General features: G+C 39.0%; 1 protein-coding gene across 2 annotated transcripts in view; it reads left to right on the top strand.

The window, feature by feature from the left end:
* RAB3C (RAB3C, member RAS oncogene family) overlaps positions 1 to 21,475 on the top strand; it is a 273,330-nt gene that overhangs the window by 201,528 nt on the left and 50,327 nt on the right. For both annotated transcript variants that reach the window (XM_005604243.4, XM_001495070.5), the window contains exon 4: positions 14,911 to 15,035. In XM_005604243.4, the coding sequence (XP_005604300.1) occupies positions 14,911 to 15,035 (125 nt within the window). The remainder of the gene's footprint in view (positions 1 to 14,910; positions 15,036 to 21,475) is intronic.

Below are 21,475 nucleotides of genomic sequence, written 5' to 3'. Positions count from 1 at the left end.
CTTTATACCAAGGTAAAGCAGAAGCTCCCTGGAAAAATGATTATTTAAGAAAGTAAATCCATTGGTCTGTTAAAACAGAGTCTCTCAGCTGTGGTGCTATTGATGATTTAGGTCAGACAATTCTTTGTTGGGGGGTAGATGTCCTATGCATTGAAGGATGTTTAGCAGCATCTCGGGCCTCTATCTATTAAATGCCGGTGGCACCATCTTCCCCAGTCATAACAAAAATATCTCCAGACAATGCCAAATGTCACCTGGGGGACAAAATCACCCCCAGTCAAGAACCACCATGTTAGAATTATTGGATGGAAACTAATTGCTTATGTTTTTCAAACAGAAGAGTGTGGCCAAAATGGATACTGGTACCTTTGACCCATGCCCATTGAAATAAACCAAGACTTCCATCTCAATGGACTCATTGGGCAGAAATCAACCGCCTCATGTGACAGTATCAATGGCAGGTGGGTGGTGGGGTAAAGAGGCATCAACAGAGAAGAGAAATGGGAAGTGTATTGATGACTTAGCAAGATTGAATAGTGGCATTTTCCAACTAACCAGAATGGCCTGGTAGTGATGTCAGCATCTCTCTTCTTCTGCAGAATGGGAAAATTAAGGGAATAAGTGCTTGGCTGTTAAGAGTGGACATTTTTCTTTTAGAAAGGATTGCTTTGATTTGTATCTCAAATTTCCATGGATAATAGGAACGTGAAGCCTCTAGATACTTTCTGCTTGTTGCTTTCTGTGGTATGATATACTTTTTAAGACAGCATATCAGGCTAAAAGGATGACATCTGGATGGTCTCTACAGGTGGAAAATAGGACCTTTCTGACTGATGGTTATCTCTCTCCTCCCAGAGAGCTCACAGCCATAAACCAATATTCATTTTCAAGTTTCAAATTCACTTTGGGACAAATATGAATTTGGGGAGTTTCCTATAGTGTCTGGAATTCTTATATTGCTTATCCCTACCAATGGTAACTTTGAAAAATGCAAAGATTCAAGAATCATAAATTTCTAATTTTTAAATTTGTGTTTCATCTTTTTTTATGGCTGAGTGATATTCTATTGTAAATATATATGTATATATATTTACATACATATGTAATATATATGTAAATATATATGTAAAATTTGTAAAATATATATACGTGTGTATATATGTATATCCACCACACATCTTCTTTATCCATTCATCTATTGATGGGCACTTGGGTTGTTTCCAAGTCTTGGCTATTGTGAATAATGCTACAATGAAACAAGTCTGATGGAGAAAGCCAAATACCATATGATTTCACTCATAAGTGGAAGATAAAGACAACAAACAAACACATAGATATAGAGATTAGATTGGTGGTTACCAGAGGGGAAAGGAGGAGGTTGGAGGGCAAAAAGAGTAAAAGGGCATGTGTACAGTGATGGATGATAATTAGTCTTTTGGTGATGAACGTGATGTAGTCTACACAGAAATGGAAATATAATGATGTACACCTGAAATTTATAGTGTTATAAACTAATATTATTTCAATAAAAAAATAAAAATATGTGTTTCTACTACAATTTTTTCTGAAAAAAAGCTTTCAAAACTAGAAACTACTTTTTCTTTTATCAAAAGTCTGCTTCCAAGGAGGCCTCAGGCACAAATTCTTTAGTAGTGTTTTGAAGTCAAAAGTACCTTTTCTTGTGAAAGAGCCATAGTTCTCAAGAGATGTCCTTCTATTTTTATCTGAAAAGAAACAATTTTGAGTTAAAATAAAGTATTTCAAACTCAAAAGCGTATTCTCTTCCATTCATGCACAGTGTTCCCACTACGCTGAGTATTAACATTCCCTGGGCACATCACATACTTTCACTTTGCTGGACTTTCGCCCTTACTGTTCCTTATGCTGGAATGTCTTTTGCTAGAAAAGCTAGTAACATTATCTTTTCATAGTAAAGCAAGCGCATAGTGTGTAGAGGAAAGCCAGGACCCCCAAATATGGGACATGGAATTAAAGATGGCACTGCAGGTGTTTGCTCCATAAATAAAAATTTTTATGAACCCAGTTGCTGCAACGCTTAATCCAGAGAGCAGGAGAGTTAATTATGTTGCTAACACTAAGGGAAATTATAGTACCCCCTGTGGTTATGGCTAGACGTGTTTTTAAATATCATAATGTTCCAAATAAAAGCATACCACAGTGAACAAATAGAAAGGGTATCCACCAAGTAGAAGAAAATAATTCAGTGAACAAACAGTTTTGAAAAATGATTAGGTTTAAGTCTGAATCAAATACAAATTAAATATGAGTAACATCTCTTCAAAGTAATTCTATTATTGATCTCATTATAAATTACTTGTGTTACAAGTCAAAGAAATGAAAAACTGAAAAGAACTTTTGGGCCGCTTAGTCTAGCTACCTATCAGCCTAAGATTGGCCACGTGGGTTTACTTACCAGATCAACCTAAGATATGAGAGAAGAGGGGAAGAATACTTCAATAATCTGATTGAAAATGTTAGTTTTTATTTCCTGAGACAAAGATCCAATTTCCTTGTCTTTAATTTCATCTTTGAGCTCTTGGTTTTCTCCTTTGGAGTCAGGCAAGAATATGTACTCTTTCTGCCACTTTCCTCCATTCACCAGGATGTCAAATTCTCAGCAAGTGCTGTATCATGCTTCGTCATTTTACAATTCGTTTGTTGTGCCTGAAGCTAGCTAAAGTTATTTCAAATAGTTCAGTAAACACTAGGGTTTTAGAATTTTGACGAAATTGCTTTTGCTTAACATAGCCTGTATTTTTCTACATTTGCTATTGTTCATTTCCCCTTATAGATAATTTTATTTTTCTCTTCTTTTTTCATTTATTTTATTGGATAGTGCCCACTCCAGAGTAACTAAAAGCTAGTACGTAGCCTTCAGTGTTCTCACAGCTGACAACATATATCCGGTTAGCTAAATTTGTCTGGAGTTGATAAATCATGATAGGAGAAAATTTAGTTACATTAACTTTATTATTTACTTTTCTTTCATTTCAAATTGCTTCAGGGCAATGAAGCCTCCATAATAGTTAGTGAAATAAAGCAGCTTAGATTTTTGAGCTACAAAATAGTGTCCTGTTTTATTTCCTGAACGAAAACCTATTCAAATGTTAACCTAGTGTATCAGTAAGGATCCAGCCCAGAAAACAGACCTTGGCCAGGTTGCTCAATAGAGAGAATCTAATCTCAGATAACTAGGGGCACGGAGACAACTCAGAGATTAACAACTGCTCCGGTTTAAGGTGATGTTCCTGAAGTCCATGAGCGACGGCAGCCTGGGAAACGTGCAGCGCAGGGGTCAGCCTCTGCCATACAGAGCGCAGCATGGAAAGGGCACAAAAAATATAGGAGAACAAATAGACAAATGACTGACACATCTAGAAAGTACCAGTCAAGAAACCGTGCTTCAATTGATACAAAAGTCCTCTGGGTGCCTGGGTGCTTTGTGTGTATGCCTGTATTTTCTTAGGGTTAATTTGTTATTTTGTTTTACTTTGAGATGTTTTGATTTGAGATTACTAGTTAATATGATCCCTTAAGAAGCATGGTGATACTGGCCAATTTCTTCTAAAGCAGGAATAGAATGGCAGATGTGTATTTCAAGAATGTATGTAAACAGGCATCTTAGAAGGAGATGCATCTTCTTTGAGCTGATGTATTGCTCTCACATATCAAGGGTAGCTTGCTCTCCTCACTTGTTTGAATGCTGAACTTCTAGAAGTCACTGGCACTAAAATGGTGCCATCATGGCCTCATGTGCCTCCAAGGGATATTGTGGGAACATAGATCATTCTGATTATACAGAGGACGATGAGACCCAGACTTAATCGGAGCGTCTGAGCTGAGCACGGCTTCAGTGAACCACTTCTCCATTGCACTACAAAGGGGATCTGCAAAAGAGCCGCAGGTTGTGTGCAAAGCCTGCAGCAGGACCCCTTACACCATGCGCTGTTTGACGTGGGATCTGAAACACTGAAAAGCAATTACTCTCTGCAACCTGGAGCGAATGGCCACTGTGGAGCTCAGCCTTTTCGTATTTTCCAGTTTTCTGAGGTCAGAGTTCTCTACAATGATGAAACCTCTTTGCTCTGGTTCATCTGAAAAACACTGTAATTTTAAGGGTGAGAGAGAAAGAGAGGTGATTTTACAGTGATTTTTGTGGCAAACAATAGAACAACGTTACAGCAACATTGAATGGGAGGGTTAAAAAGACAAATGTCGTGTGGAAAGAAGCAGACAGTTCCTGGCTTTTCCAAATCTGTTTTGCCAGAACCCAAGGCCTAGTGAAGGGACAACAGCTCCCAATTAAATCCATTGCTTGACCCTGAAGATGTTCTTTCTTTGCCTCCATGCTTATCATTTTCTTTCCTCCTCACTCCCCTCCCCTTTCCCCAAGACACAAAGCTATGTGGGCGGCCCCTTACCTGCAACACCCTCTTTTCTCTCACTGTACAGGAGGGCAGTCTGAGCTGAACTCACAAAAATAAACCACTGATGGTGGGCTTAGGGGCAAATCCCCAGACCATCCTCCCTCCACTGCCCTACACATTCCCACCACCATCGCCAGACATGGTGCCCCCAACCAACCTTACTTAGCTCCTTGGCCTCCCTCGGAAAGCCTCCTCCAGCTCTTCAGCTCAGAGACCCAAACCCCATTCTAGCACCATGATCCTCCACTTCACTCTATGCATTTCTCTGACATGAAGATTAAATCTTAGACTCATGAATACTTAAAGACCCATGATCACCCTTATGAAAGCCCAATCTGCTGGTCCCTATCCTGGACCTGCCACACTCCCTCTACTTCCCAGAGGTCCAGTCTCTGCTCTTCATCCCTGCCCCATTCCATCACCCCCCATGCTGCTGGAACAATAGCCACAAGCTTCCGACCGCAAGGGCCCCCACTTACCCTGCCCATTTTATCATTAACTTTTCAAACCAGACTTTTTCTCTCTAGTGAATGTAGCAGCCTGAGGACAGGCGCCAAATCCTACTTATTTCTATCCCTCATTACAGTGCTACTGAAAGCGTGGTCTGAAAACCAGCAGCATCAGCATCACCTGGGCGCTTGTTAGAAAGGCAGAGTCTCGGGCCCATCTCAGACCTCCTAAATCAGAACACCTAGGGGTGGAACTCAGAAGGTTTAGCAAACCTTCCAGGTGATTCTGATGCCTGCTAAGGTTTGAAAAGCAGCACCCTGTGGTATAGACACTAGTGTATTTTGCATGGTGGTTATTTAATAAACACCTGCTGATTTGAGTGTAATTGCAAGACCACAGCGGGAAGCCAGACCCAGCTTCCTGAGAGCAGAGGCCACATCTTCGTTATTGCTGTGCCCCCAGCTCCTTGCATAACTCCTGACGAAGCGTTTGTGAGGCTGAAATAGAATCGGTTAGTACTTTCTTTTTGTTTTTGTTTTTCTCCCACGTTAACCTTTGCTAATTAGAGGTTACAAAACAGCAAAGAAAATCACAATGAGGATTGTTTAGAGAATGATCTTAAGATAATGCATCAATGCCATGTGGATAATTAATGATATCATTTTGCCAGTAATAATAATACCCTCCGTTCATATAGCACCCAGTGGTTTTTAAAACTCTTTCAAGGGCATTTTCTCATTGATCCTCATGAAAATCTGATAAAAATATTAGTAGGCTTTGTTCTCCTCTCTTAAAGAAGAGGCAGAGATTCAAGGAAGCTGAGAGAATAGTTTTGGTGTCTGAATTAGGTATAAAAACTAGAACCCAGTACTTCGAACTGCTACACTCCAATGGAAAGGTTCCCATTTCAACTGCATTATGTTAGCTGAGTGTTTCAGGTAACTTACCCTCAATAAGTCTTCATTTTACAGTTGCTTCATCTGCGAAATGGGAAAAACAATAGTATCTACCTTATAGTCTTGCAGGAATTAAAAGACGTAACAATAAATGTAAAATCCTTAGCGTATTACCTGACACAAAGTAAGAGTTTAATAAATGAAGCTACTGTTTTATTATTTATTTATTGTTTTATGCTTACACATTATGTATTATTACTATATATTTTTTATTACACCACACTGACGCCTACCAGAGTAACTCCATATGTGGGTTAGCAAGGGCCAGGGCCTTCACTGTTTCTGAGGGTGTTCCTTGCTAACTTTAGGGGGCATTGAAGGCATTCAGTCTGACTCTCGTGACTGGGAGAGTTTGTCACTGCTGCCCTTCCGTGGGCGTCTACCTGTGCTGATTCCTGTGGTCATTACACCTAATAACCTATCAGGAAGATTGGGTGTCTGCTGTGGTCACCGTGGTTACTTCCCTTTCTCGAGTACAGGTTGCTTAGTCATTCCAAATACTGGCCTTCCTTCCATCAGCTGTTAACTGAAGTTATTATGGTTGATTTCTTTGTAAAATAAGATACAATCACAACTTTCACCCAAGTATGGAATAAACACATCAGAGATTTTATTTAATTCAGCAACTAGTAGTGGAAACAGTACATTGTTGCCACAGTTTCAAGGACATATTCAATGAGCACACATAGAGGCAATCAGGAATGCTGAAAGGAATTTACAAATAGTTGTAAAATAAGTTAATATCCATAGGGCTATAATCAATTGCATTCTGCCAGATGAATTCACTTGCATTTCTATTTTCTATTGGCAAGAACTCATTTATAAGATTATTCATCTTCTACCATCTATAGAGTTAGAGCTGTAAAATAGCTCAAAGATGATGAAAAGCGGAGATGATCTGGAAAATTATGCTAGGCAGGACTCCCAGCAATCTTGCTTGCCCGCTTCAAAGTCTTTCACAATTTTTCCTGACAGTTGGATCTCAAAAGAGTGGGCTGGTGTTAGAGGAATAGAGGATATAACTATATCCAGTTTTATTTTCCTGCCTGGAGAGGAGGCTTCACAGTCCTAGGCTTCAAAAGAGCTACGGGGACATTTCTCCTTTTCCTATCTTTATCTGCTCTTAATACCCATTTCTCCTTTTCCTGTGGCTCCGACTTTCAAAGTCCCACAAACTTGTGGCCCCACTCCTCCTTGGAAACCCCACCTTCCCCACAGGAGGAGGGAGTTTCCTCCTCCTCTTCCTATCTTAATGCGTTGTAAATGTCAGTGTTCAGGCTTTGGCCAAATGTGAATGGAGCTTCTCCTCTGCTCAGTCACTGGGGCTACGGAGGGGAAGGGGAAGGTTCTGGTATATAAGTGAGGGGAGAGCAGATGTTAGATTCTAAGTTCAGCTTTGCCTTCAGCAAGCCTGATTACTTGCCATAACCTAAGAAGCAAGATGTCTTGTCAAAGACCATGAATTCCCCCAGGGACAACACAGTCTTGTCTGGTTTGAGAAAAAGATATTTCGGTTAACATGACTTTGGCCTTCCCCACTGTGGAAGAATAACCCAGGCATTCTTGAGCCTAGGACCCACTGAAGGGGGCTCTCTCTTTGTTGTTCAGAGGGTGACACTTGCTCCACTTGGTTGTTGTTGTTTTTCCTTCTTGCATAGAAGAAGACAGATGTCCAATTGTTCCCACCACACATATGGTTTTAAAAAACAGAACTTGAAATTTTGTGAGATCAAAATGAGATCAGAAGTTATAGGAGAGGCATGATGGAAACAGGCCTAAGATTGAATTTAGACTAAAAATGCAGAATCTGATGTGGTCCACTGTGGTTCCAGGACCCCACTGATCAAACGACTGCTTCTTGAGTTCTTGGAATAAATGCTCAATATTGGCTCTCGGCAACCAACAGACTTACTGCAGAGAGGCACATCAAACAGATCCTTCATGCACGTCCAGTTCTGCTCATTCCCACACACAGCCTAATGACACTCTGTATGTATGAAAACTTGGGACATTTTGGTTTCCCTAGGAAACATATTATTTATTTTGTAAAGATAATCAAATATTCAGCATATGAATTTCTTCCCAAGTTCCATGTTCAGTAAAATGTAGTCACTTCTTTTCCCTGGAAGCAGATGCAGTGATTTCCCTGGGGAAGAACAGGCATGGGGAGCCTTGGGATGTGGATCCACATTGGCCACTATGTAGTTACGTCATCTCCATTAAGTCACTCCACATCTTGAGTCTCAGCTTTGTCATCTACAAAATGAAGGAGTCAGACTAGGACCCTCCAAAGCAACTATTCCACGATGTCAAGGAGCTAAGTTACTCTCTGAGGTATCCTTATCCTGACTATTGGTGTCAGAGCAGAAAGGAAAATGTGACTCCTCCAGACTGGAAGGAATAGCTGGTCAACAGATGGCCTTTGCAGGCTGTTGAGGGGCGAACACTTGCCTTCCTCTACCATGGACATCATCAGGATACAAAAGGCCGTGGAAGAACTCTGCCAGCAACATGTCCTACAACATGTCCTTCCCATGAAGCAGAGCAAGAACAGAAGAGCGCTGGGGCTGGCCCAGTGGTGCAGTGGTTGGGTTTGCATGTTACACTTCGGTGGCCCAGGGTTCCCTGGTTCGCATCCCGGGGTGGACCTACTCACTGCTTGTCAAGAAATGCTGTGGCAGGCATCCCACATATAAAGTAGAGGAAGATGGGCACGGATGTTAGCTCAGGGCCAGTCTTCCTCAGCAACAAGAGGAAGATTGGTAGCAGATGTTAGCTCAGGGCTAATCTTAAAAAAAAAAAAAAAAAAAAAAAGAACAGAACAGAAGAGGGCTGTTGGAAAATCACAATGCCTCTGATGGCTATTGCTCACCAGTGGCTCACATCAAATCTTACCATATTCCATTGGCCAAAGCAAGTTACTTGGCTCAGTCCAAAGCCAGTAGAGCAGGGAAATATAATCCACCTACTGGGAAGGAGGTGATGACTCAGTGAAGTGGTAACACAATCTAGTATAGGATTTCACCAACATTTTAGTAGTGCTTATCTGGGGGTAGTGAGATTTCTGATAATTTTTTATTTTTTGCTTTAGTTTTTGCTATTATTAGGATTTTTAATGAGATTATAGCAATTTTAACAAAATCGGTAAACCTATTTACTTAAATAATAAAAGATATCAAATATTGAGGACCAGTTATTTGAGGATACTTTTTTAAAGTTTCCTTTTTTAACTTTTTTATTAAATGAGTTAATGTATCCAGAAAAAGCCTAGCTCCTCAACTTCCTAAAGGCACCTATTAGCACTCACAGCGCATGTAAACCACTGGGGTTATTATGGTCCTGTTTTTGTTCCCTTGCTTCCACTCTCTCATCTTAAAATTTCTTTATTTGTATGTATCTTTGTAAACCACCTGCAAACACTTTGGACGTTAGATGGGAAATAGAGAAAGATTATTTAAAAACTAAAATAGAAAAGTGTGGGGAGAGAGTCCCAGGGGTGTGCAGCCCTGGTCGCACATACAAATAACCTGGAGACATTTTTTTAATTCCTATGATGAAGTCCCTAGAGGTTCTGATTGAATTGTTTTGAGTTGGAGTAATTTTTAAAAGCTCTGTAAGAGTTGAGAAAAAATCAAATAAATAAATGATTAAATTAGTGAAAAAGTAACAGAAGGGCCAATCCTATGTGATGAGCAGTCGCAGGTTGGCAAACATCCTTACAAATTTGAAGTTGACTGAGATGCTGTAAAGCTGAGGCTCCTGAATGTTGAAGAGAATAAGGGAAATGGACCCTCTGGAGAAATAGGAGATTCTAGAATTAAGAACAGAACTACTGTTAAGATCTGTCTGAGCTTCACTGGGTAGGGAAGAGCAAGTCACATCCTCTCTGATACCTCATATTTCCCATGTACCGCCCAAATCGGACCCTAGGAGACAATTGCTTTTTTGGTCATTGGAGTACATTTGGTGGACTGTTTTTCAGAACATTGTGACTAGCACGAGTCCATTTTCTATGAGAATAGTTTGAACTCATAGGAAGTTATTGATATACCCACAACAGGAGAAAAGGAATAAAGATATTGTAGGAATTTGTCTGTTTGTTTACAGCTCTCCAACTTATTTTATTCTGTACAGAGTTAAGTCATTTTTAAGTGAAATATGAAAAACTCTTTTCATCTCCCTCTGTCTCATGATACAAAATAAAAACAAAAAACAACAAAAACCCTCTCTCTCTATATATGTTTATATAGAAAATATATAATATTTATTTATATATAAAATATATGTAAAATATAAATATATATATAGAGAGAGGAAGGATTGTTTTGGTTTAGTTTTTGTTTTTAGCTAAATGACAAATAACAGATTTTTTAATAACTATGATCTGGTACTGGTAACATCTGAGTGAATTGCCATTTGTAAAGTAACCATGGTGACCAGCATATTGCTTCTGATTCCATTAATCTTGTTGAGATTAACAGTAAATCCCAAAGGATCTTTCGCAGTGATTCAGAAATAAATCATCTTTTCACATGTATATTATTTGGTGACAGCCACTTTCTTTAAATGTGTCTCTTTAACCAACAGAGAAACAAGACAGTCCCGAATGAGGTGATTAAAAACCTATCCCCCAAATAAGAAATTTTACGAAAATATAGTAAATGACCAAAAAAAGTAAATACACAGAAATGCCATATGAAAGGAAAATATATTCAACAAACGTGTCATATTCCTAATAGACATGCCAGAGAAAGGCTGTTCGCTCCCAGTTAGAAATTTACTCGTAGGACCTCAGCCTTGACATATGAACTGCAGGCAAAATTTGAGATTCTTTAATGAAAAACATTTCAATTATTGTTTAAAATATAGGAATTAGAAAGGACGAGTTTAGCTGGATTTGGGAGGAGGAACAGCTGGCTGCCTAAGCTGTGGCTAATAATGTGTTCTATTTGTAAAGAGATGGTTGAAACCACATTTGTCCTACAGCAGCCCCAGAGAGTAAGTACAAAATGTGGTAGCCTTGTTTTACAGATGAAGATACTGAGGCTAAGGGTGCAGAATGACTTCCTCACACTCACTTCATATTCGAGCTTTCTTTTAAGTTGGCTGAATAAATTGTCTTGGATTCTGAGTTGAAAGGTATGGGAATTGGACTACCATCCCAACATTCTTCTGACCTTAATCCATATCACAGTCTAGATAAAATATGCACACCTCTGAGTCTTGCTCAATTCATGGCGCTTATACTTCCTCTACAAGTTTTCCTGAGTTAAGAGAATAATGTGAGCTCTCATTGCAACCTAGGTCTTCATACATAAAAGAAATTCAAAGAAAACAATAGCATTTTAAATAATCTAAGATGCGTAATTTTTAGTATCTTTACATCTCTGAAATTGGGCTGTGTTGTATGATTAATGGCTTATTATAATTGCTAGGCAGCAGTATCAAAGATGGATTTCATTGCCTGTGCTTGCACTAACTTGGTCATAGCTACTTATATTGTCATTACCTCAATTGAGTGGTGGAATTTTTGGTATGGGGGTAGAAAGTTATTGTGTATGCAGAAAGGGTTATAAATTTTATATTAGTGATGTGAATGCTCATTTTGGAGTAATACCATCATTTCATATTTTCTTGCAAACCAACAACCTAGTGCTCTGCAGGACTTAAGAAAGGAAGATATCCACAAGTAGATGGGTATGTTGACTTTTGTTATTGAGATAGTCCTGGAATGATTATCTATCATGTACTAAGCAAAGTAACTGAAGATAGGAAAAATTGCTAAATCCCTCAGAATACGTGAAAGAAATTTCAAAGCAACAAAAATCTGATGTGACAAAGTGCGTCTAGCAGGACTATTGTTAAAGCATTGTATCATTGTTTCATTGGCTGCTTCTTTTTGTTCTTGGCCACTTGTAAAATAATTTTTAACTTATAATTTATGGCATCTTAGAGTCTATGAAATATGGTAATTCATGAATCAACCAGCATGGTTCTGACCACCTCTAGCTGGTGATTGGACTTTGCCTAAAGCTGCTCTGTGTTGATGGTGGACATCATCAAGAAATCCAAAATAGTCAAAACCAAACATTGAGTGTTTGCAGCCCTAATTCCAAACGTGAGGTTAACCAACTCTGTTGGCAAATTAATCTTTTGATTACCTCATCACAAATGCTCCAGACCACAATTCCTATTTGATTAAAAAGAGAAATAGTCTCTGTTGGCTCTTTAAACTTTCAAGATAATGATTCTTTATAATTCCCTGGTAATGACAGACAATATTCACTTTACATGATTTCCTTGGCAATTTAGGACATTGAAGAGGATACATTAAAATATGTCTGATATAATAACAAAGGGAAGGGAGTGGTTCTGATATAGTCATGGCTCCCTCCCTCCCTCCTTCCCTCCCTCTCTCTCTCTCTCTCTCTCTCTCTCTCTTTCTCTACATCTATCTATCTATCTCTCTATATGTAGGTATATACATATATATGTTCTTTCCATGTATTGTTACAAATTGTTAGGAAACAGGGAATGTTGTGTATGCATAAATGTATAATCTATCACAGTAGCCTAAGACTCCATGGGTTATCAAGTCAGCAGAACTGAGATACTCAGACAAGTTAAATGGCAGAAACAGGCATTCCATTAACTTGATTAAAGAGCACAAATCGGCTAGCTGGGTTGTTTCTTCTTTACCTTCATAAATGCACACCCTGGCTTAAGTATATGTCGTCAGGGGTGCAGTAGGATGAGTTTGCCGAAGTCAGAGGAGTGCTAAATTTCCCCAAGCAAGCATCGTCCTCAGTAAACTCAGGAAGCAGTGTCATTTACATCCTAGCCCCAACCCCTTCCTGACACAACTATGACACTCTTATGACTTCTGTCTCACTACCTTTTTTTTTTTTTTTTAAAGATTTTATTTTTTTCCTTTTTCTCCCCAAAGCCCCCGGTACATAGTTGTATATTCTTCGCTGCGGGTTCTTCTAGTTGTGGTATGTGGGACGCTGCCTCAGCGTGGCTCGATGAGCAGTGCCATGTCCGCGCCCAGGATTCGAACCAACGAAACACTGGGCCGCCTGCAGCGGAGCACGCGAACTCAACCACTCGGCCACGGGGCCAGCCCCGTGTCTCACTACCTTTTTGCTGGATATTTGGTTTCTAGCTGTGTGCCAGGATAAGAACTTTCTGCGTTAACATAGCGCCTTTCCAGGCATAGGCCATGCTTTGGCTTATAAGACCTACAGGAGCAGAGAGGTAATAAAAAAAAATTGCCTAGGGAAATCCATTTAGATTTGAGTTCCTTTAAAAGAACCTTTGGAATTTCTTTGTAAAACTATGTTAGCACTTGAGATTTAAGGTGTACCTATCCATCTGGAGGATATTTTTTACACCTTAATTCACTATGAATTCATCATTTTTCGTGTACCCCAAACATAAAATGAGGAGAGGGAAAAGTATAGAGTTTTGAACATCTGCCTTTATTTTCCCAGTTTATGGATACATGCTGAATCTCACTGTTGGTAGCGAAATATATTATTAACTTAGGTATTGGAGTTAGAAAGGTCACATCCTCAGATTTTTCTAATAAAATATGATGTGCCTCTGAGATGTTCATGTGGAACCAAGAGTATATTTCACCAGATATTTTAATCTTATTTGAAAACTTGTACTTGGTTTGGTTGAATACTCTAAAATAAAACCCTAGGAGTCTAACTGCATCTTAGCTCTTTCCTTTCTTCTCAGGAGGGAGAAACAGTGATCACATCTCACTGAAAGCTCTCCTGCTGCAGTTTAAAGCTATTTGCTTTTATTCTCTCTTCAAGTTGAGAACAGCTCGTCACTATTTTCTATTTAATAATCCTGAAGGACTTGGCAATTGCTAGTAAGAACATTCCCAAACTTCTCTTTTCGACACTGTACAAATCTCAGTATCTCTCTCCTGACCACCCACTGAGCGATGTTTTTCCCACCTATCTTAGATTGTTCTCCAATAAGAACATGGCCAATATAAAGGGAGGATTAAGAACATGGCTTCCTTTCAGCCTCCGCTCTGAGATGACAGCAAATGCAGGAGAACTTCCCTTCTCAAACTTTTCAAGGGTAGCGTGGACACACGTTTAAGAGTACGGGTTTGATAGCTCTCCAACCCACGTTTCATTTCCAGATCTGCCACTTTACTGGCCGAGGGATCGTGGGCAAATTATTTAACCTCTCTATGCCTCGTTTTCCTCAACTTTAAATTGGGAATGAGAATAATATCCCCCTTGATTCTAAGGATTAGATTAATGTAACATATATAAGGAGTTGAGGACAATACCTGCAAATATTAACTATTGTAATATTATCTAAGTTTCAAAATCAAAAGTTGGTTATGTGCATCATGATCCATACTGGAATCTTATTTGGAATTTTGCATATCCTGTTTATAGTAACTTAAACCATCAGCCCATTATATTTTAAATTCTGATATGAATCAACTTGGCATTTTTCTCTTAAAAATGTAAAGCATGAGTATATTAGTTCTTATGATTTGTTTTAAAAAACTATCATTATCCCCAGATTTCCTGGCTCCCAATTGCCTTAGCTCTTTAAGTTGTTATTGTAACAAGGGAAAATGATGTTTTTGTGTAATGGGCCGTAGAGTGACCAACCATCTTGGGTTTCCTGGAACTGAGGGGCTTCTCAGGATGTGAGATTTTTATTGCTAAAACTGGGAACATCTTGGGCAAATCGGGATGGCTGGCCACTCCAACTATAAAGGTACTACATAAGGTGGAGGTAGACAGGGGAAAGGAACAAGCAGTAGTAATATTAATCTCACCAAATACCAAAGAATTCTTAATACAACACCATTGCTCCCTTGATTTTTGACTCATGCAATCCCTGATGAATATCTGAAGGATAAAATTGCACTGAAATGATTAATTCTAAATGTCAGGCATTTGGGCTTCAGTTTTTGGTATTATCGTCATCTGTGGGATATATTTCTTCTCCTTCATTTTATGTTGTTGTGCTTTCCTGTAATCATTTTTTGCCTGTTCTTTTTCTTTTAGGTCAACTCAAATCAAAACATACTCTTGGGATAATGCCCAGGTTATCCTGGTTGGGAACAAATGTGACATGGAAGATGAGCGGGTCATCTCAACCGAGAGAGGCCAGCATTTAGGAGAACAGCTTGGTAAGAAACTAACAAATAACAAGAAAGAGAGCTTGGTAATTATTTATAGTACTGTACAGAGTCCCAGCTAATTGCTAGGGTGAATTTAATGAAAATATTGTCAACCTGACAGTGGAAACCAACACATCCTCCATAAGTAGTAAGTCAATTTCCTCCTACTTTTTGTGCCATCATTAGAATCCATGCACAATTACAGAAGCAAAATAGCCAGAATTTCATCTAGTACAAGATATTCAAATTCTTATTCTATGAGAAACAGGATATATCTTGCCTGCTATTGCTTTGAGATTTTTTCTCCATACAGAACATTTTGCATTGAGTAAGCACTTTATTATATTGTGAGATTGTTGTTGTTCTCAAGTTCCCGTTGGAGGGGTGTAATGGCACAGAATAGATCACATTATAGATTCTGGTTCAAGGGACAGCACTGACAAGCAGTGTTACTGTTACAATCCTCTTTGAAACTCAATCTCCTCATCTCTCAAGAATGAGTATCATAACCCATGCCTACTTTACCAAGTCCTTAAAGATAAGATCAACTGAGATAGGAGAGATGAGAGAGCTCTAGAAATGGCAAACCCATTTCAAACACAAAACATTGCAGAGATTTAGTGCGAAGAAGGGAATCATGATTGATCTAATAATTTAAGGCATTCTTACTGAGCACCTGTTACATGCCCTGCACAGTGCCTGAAATCACAGGGGATGCAAAAAAGTGTGAGGCACAGTCCCTGGACTCAGTTTGCTCTCAGTCAAGTGTGAGAGTAGAGATAGACACAAGAAAGCAGAAATAACAAGAGAACAAAAACCAGATAATTAAAAGATGATGAGCTAGGAGGCAGATGCCAAGAGGAAAGCAACTGGGGGAGGGAGGCAGACACAGAAAGTTGCCAGAAGGACATGTGGGAGTAGAGTTGGACAGGAGGCAGATAAAGAACAATGCAGAGAAGACACCTGGAGAGAGAAAATGTGTGGAAATAAGCAGAACAGCTAGGAAGAGGTGAGTGATGAGAGGAGATAGAGATCATATGCAAGATAAGATTTGAGTAGTCCCTAAAGGAGAGTAGAATATGAAAACCACAAAGAGGAGAGGAAGAATTATGAACAAAAGGCACAGTGGAGCAAGGACATCAAGAGGGCAGTGAGTAGGAATGTTGGAACCTAGCATGATCTTATGGAAGTGGAGAGTGGATTTGGGGAACAATACCAGCGCTAGAGAAAAGGAGCTGGAATTCTATTCTTTTCTTTCTTATTTTTTTTCTATAGACAGTAAAGAACATTGCGGTATTCTTAGCAAGAGAGAGTCTGGCTTTCCAACATTTTTGGCCAGGACCTGCAGTAAGAAACGCCTTCAATCTAGCAATCCAGTGCATACATACGTAAAGAGAATGAGAAAATGAAATAAAAGTTTCACAAAACACATTTACCCGTACTAGATGAGATTCATTCTGATATTTTTCTATCCTATTCTCTTTCTTCTTCTTTTTTCTTTTAATAATTGTTTCAACCCACTAAATTGATGTTAGGACCCAACAATGGGCCTCAAGCTACAACTTGGAAAGCATTGCTGTGAAAGGGGTGCTTTGAGATTAATCTGCTGGGATTGTGCAGCACAGACTGAAAAAGCAAAGACCCTTCCAATGGGTCACTCTATCACTTGGTAATCCCATGAATGAACTATGCACAGTCCAGTCTGAGAACCTGAACATCTTCTTATGAGATTAACAAGCTCGTTAGACTAAAGGCTATCACCTGATGACCACAAGAACCCTTCCACCAAACATTCTTAGAGCCACCTATGAGAAAGCCACACAGTTGACATCTGGTCTCTCTGTGGCTGCTCTAGAGCCTTTATCATCTCATGCATAGGGCCTCTCTCCATTCTATCAATTTAATGATGTTCTTCAAAAGAAGTCTGAAAAACTTGGCAGTCTTTCCTTGTCCTTTTAGCACCTCAAGAAGGGGAATGGAGACTAGTAGATCTCCAAGACAAGAGAGAAAGGAAGCCTAGGAGAGGGTTGGCAGGGTGTCTTCTTGAGATTGTCTCTTCCCTCCCTGTATTTTCTTGACTGGGGAGGCATATGCCACATGCGGTAAGAAATTGCTACATATATGTAAGTTGTCTCTGTATATAAACGTGAAAATTGTTTGATTCAAAGAAAAATAGATCAGAGCCAAGAATTGTTTAACGTCATTAGTACGAAAGAGCCACAGAACTGGCTAAATTTTTTTACCACTCTAATAAAGTACTTGGGTGTTGAGAAGATCAGGTTATGGAAGGAGACATTAGCATGATGGGAATGCATCAAGAGGTTGCTTTCCTTAGACCTCCACCGACTGGCACAAACACAAACCCTTTTCAAGCAGTACGTGGATGGAGGAAAGTTCCTGAAATTGTGAAGCAGAAATGTTTTATGTTACTGTGCAAGTTCTTCCAAGGTTTTCTAATGGATTTTTTGCTCTCTATTCAATAAAACCCAGCAGTTGTCATAACAACAAACACTTGTGCATTCTTAGGCTGTCATTTACCTCCTCTAATGTGGTTTGTTCTTCTCATGACTACAAACACTTCTACTAATGATCATGAGAGATCATTTTTATGGGGGAAAAGAAACACCCTTACAATCTAAATTTAAAGGTTTTAAAGGTCTTTGCTTTATTTTTAAAACTTACTGATAAAACTCCATTGTCCAGAATACCATCCTATACACACAGAGGCTGGGCACCGTTTTTCAAATATCCTTACCACATCTTGGCAGATGGCTCAAAATAATTGCTTTATCCATCTAGTTACAATTAATTCTCCATTGTGGATGGTTATGTCCATATAACATTTGCTCATCCTAATGAAGGTATGTGATGGAACTGAGCTTAGTTGAGCTCTGTAAAATTCTCGTATGGAAGCTGCCCTTGCCAATCCAATTTAGTTCCCCAAACATTTAGCAGGAATTTACAATATGTCCAATGCTGGGAATGCAGTGACAACCCTACCTTCCAAGAACAAACATTATAGTGCCTCCAATAGACTGTATGGACAATGAGCATTTTTCTGGCCTTCCCTTTCCTGATTGTTTTGTTTCATTTGGTGCTGTGGGAATGCCCTCCTTGTCGAATTTTGCCACCTTGGCTTCTGTGCCCTGGTGCTCTCCGTTCTTTTCCTCCCTCTCTAGCTGTGCCTTCTGTTCCTTGGGAGACTCCTCCTCGTTCTGCCTCTTGCAGTTTGGCTTTCCACTCTTGGCCTACCACTCTTCCCTCTGGACACCCTCCCTTAGATATTCCCATCCACTTCCAGTGTTTGTACTCCACCTACAGACTAATGACAGCCAATTAGACAGCCAAATCATGTCCCAGCCCTGACCTCTCACTTGAACCTCAGGCTCATGTACCCACCTGCCAGCTGTGCATATTCAGTACTTCCGACTTAGGGTGGACCTCTAATCCTCTGCAGCTGAATCAGCTGGGGTTCTTTTTCAAGTACATATTTGTCAACCCCAACACGGGCCTGCTTCATCAGTTTCTGAAATTGAAGCCCAAGAATCTACATTTTTAACAAACACCCTTCTGACTTTTATACAACATTATGTTTTTAGAACATTGGCTTGGATGGTGGCGAGTGTTTGGAGAGGGTGAGGAATCGCCCCCAGAGCCGAACGTTATCCTATAGCTGGTATTATTCTTCCTGTGCCTGTTTTTAACATTTACTGTAGATACATGTACCTATAACAATATATAGGAATGTTTTAGATTTTTATTTTATCCAGATACCAAATTTATAATGTGACAATAATCTATATATAAGTACAATCTCATAACTTAAGTTTTAAGTGTAAAAATATTAAGTGAGAAGAAATTGGGAGAAATAATTAAAGATATGTTTTCCTAAAATAGAAGTACCTTAACTGGTAATAAGAACAAAGAAATTTATGGAGGGGAAGGGGTTTCTATTGCATTGAAATTGCAGGTAAAAAATACTTCAACCATTTTGATATGGGCAGAAAGTGCTGAGACTCTGAAGTTTCTCAGAACTGTCGTCAGAGAAACAAAGGCTGCAGGTAAACTAAAATTGCTTCTGAAGAGATGTAATTATTTTTTATAAATAATTTGTAAGGATCCAGTTTTGAAGTGTTTTAATGTGCATTAATATTTCTTCCTAAAGCAAATAACAGATACATATTCCCTACAACTCTCCATTCAAACGATTGTCGTGATATCATGTGCATGTATTATTAAATTCTAGACCCTTCCTCTGCATCCTTCCCCCTTGTCCAGCACAGACACTGCATGAGGATTTCTGACAACTCTAAAATATTCGAACACTTTACCATCTTTCCTAGCTGTGAAGTTTGCCTCCTATTCTTTTTCTCATTTAATGACTTTTTTGTTTTGATTATTTATCTGACAAATGTTTATTAAACACCCATAATGACATCAGGGAGTCGTAAAATATGTATCTTTTCTCTTGTGCACCTTAACATGTGCTCTGTGTATCAGAAATACAATCAATATCATGAATACATAAGTTAAACAGGGCTGGAAAACATCAAAACTAGTATAACTTGAAGGGTGAGAGAGGGGAATGGAGTTCTAGAAGTAGGTACCTGCTTCTGTTTTAGGAACATGAAGACTGACAAAAAGATATGTTCTATGTCTATAAACTCTGAAATGTATTGATTTGATAAAGACTGGCTTAATTAAATAATTCCTTCAAGGGAATAATCTCTTGAAGTAGATTGTCTTTGGAGGTGGAAGGTGTTACAGACAAGATATATAATTACTTGCCAAATTGTCTAGATAAATCAAAGAAGGCAGATCCAACATGGCTAATAGAGAGTTTGGGCTCTCTGTGGGACACTTCTCTCAAGGATAAGAATTTGGGCACGTTGACTCTGCTGCCTCGCATGCCTTGCTACCACTCATGGAGACAAGTTGACTGGGACGAATGGAACATCATTATACCCCAGCCAGGAAGGTCCACCTCCTTAGAGTTTAGTGACCATGCTTCTGATTCCTGCTGAGCCTGAATGGACCCCAGGGGTGCCTAATTTGGGAACTCTGATTCTGGGATTCTCTAATCTACTCCTATGAATCCTTTAGTGTAGGTCGCCCTTGTCTTTAATTGCCAAGCCAGGTAAGAGAGAGCAAGGCAGTAACTGCAATATGAAATTATATTGTCATGGGAACCCTGAACTTTTGGTCCATGTGGTCCGACCCTAAGCAGCCCGATTCTCTTTATACATTTTCCATTGAAGCAATAGCAGCATCACCTTCCCTGACCCCTAAGCTCCACTTGAGTCATTGTATCCTTGGCACAACCTTGAAGTACAGAGTAGGTCTTAACTGAACGTAGTTTTCTATTTTACATCCAGGAGGAAATTCACCTCCTTGGGTAAGTATATTCCTAGGTATTTTTGTGTGTGTGGTTATAAATGGGATTGTAGTCTTGATTTCTCTTTCTGTTAGTTCATTTTTAGTGTACAGAAACGCAAATGATTTTTGTATGTTGATTTTGTACCCTGCAATTTTACTGTATTTTTTCAATTATTTCTAATAGTTTTTTGGTGAATTCTTTAGGGTTTTCTATATATAAAATAATGTTATCTGCACATAGTGACTGTTTTACTTCTTGCTTCCCAATTTGAATACTTCTTAATTCTTTTTCTTGCCTAATTGCCCTTACTAGGACTTCTAATACTGTGTTGAATAAGAGTGGCAAGAGTTGGCATCCTTGTCTTGTTCCTGTTCTTAGGAAGATAGCTTTCACTTGTTCACCATTAAGTATGATATTAGCTGTGGGTTTGTTATTTATGGCCTTTATTATGTTGAATTACTTTCCTTCTCTACCCATTTTATTGGGAGTTTTTATCATAAACAGATGCAGAATCTTGTCAAATGCTCCCTTCGCAACTATTGAAATGATCATGTGATTCTTATTCTTCATTTTGTTAGTGTAATGTATCATGCGGATTTGTTTGCTGATATTGAACCATGTTTGCATCTCTGGAATAAATCCAACTTGATTATGGTGTATGATCCTTTTACTGTATTGCTGTATTCAATTTGCTAATACTTTGTTGAGGATTTTTGCATCTATGTTCATCAGCGATGTCAGCCTATAATTTTGTCTTTGTGTGTGTCATCCATGTCTGGTTTTGGTATCAGGGTAATGTTGGCCTCATAAAATGAGTTAGGAAGTGTCCCCTCTTCTTCAATTTTTTGGAAGAGTTTGAGAAGGATTGGTATTAAATCTTCTTTGAATGTTTGGTAGAATTCACTAGAGAAGATATCTGGTCCTGGACTTTTGTTTTTGAGAGGTTTTAGATTATTGTTTCGATCTCCTTATTAGTGATCAGTCTATTCAGATTCTCTAGTTCTTCTTGGTTTGGTTTTGGAATGTTGTATGATTCTAGGAATTTATCCATTTCTTTAGGATACCCAATTTG

The sequence above is a fragment of the Equus caballus genome, chromosome 21 (genome assembly GCF_041296265.1).
Source record: "Equus caballus isolate H_3958 breed thoroughbred chromosome 21, TB-T2T, whole genome shotgun sequence".
NCBI lineage: Eukaryota > Metazoa > Chordata > Mammalia > Perissodactyla > Equidae > Equus > Equus caballus.
This window is presented reverse-complemented; position numbering and strand designations above follow the sequence as displayed.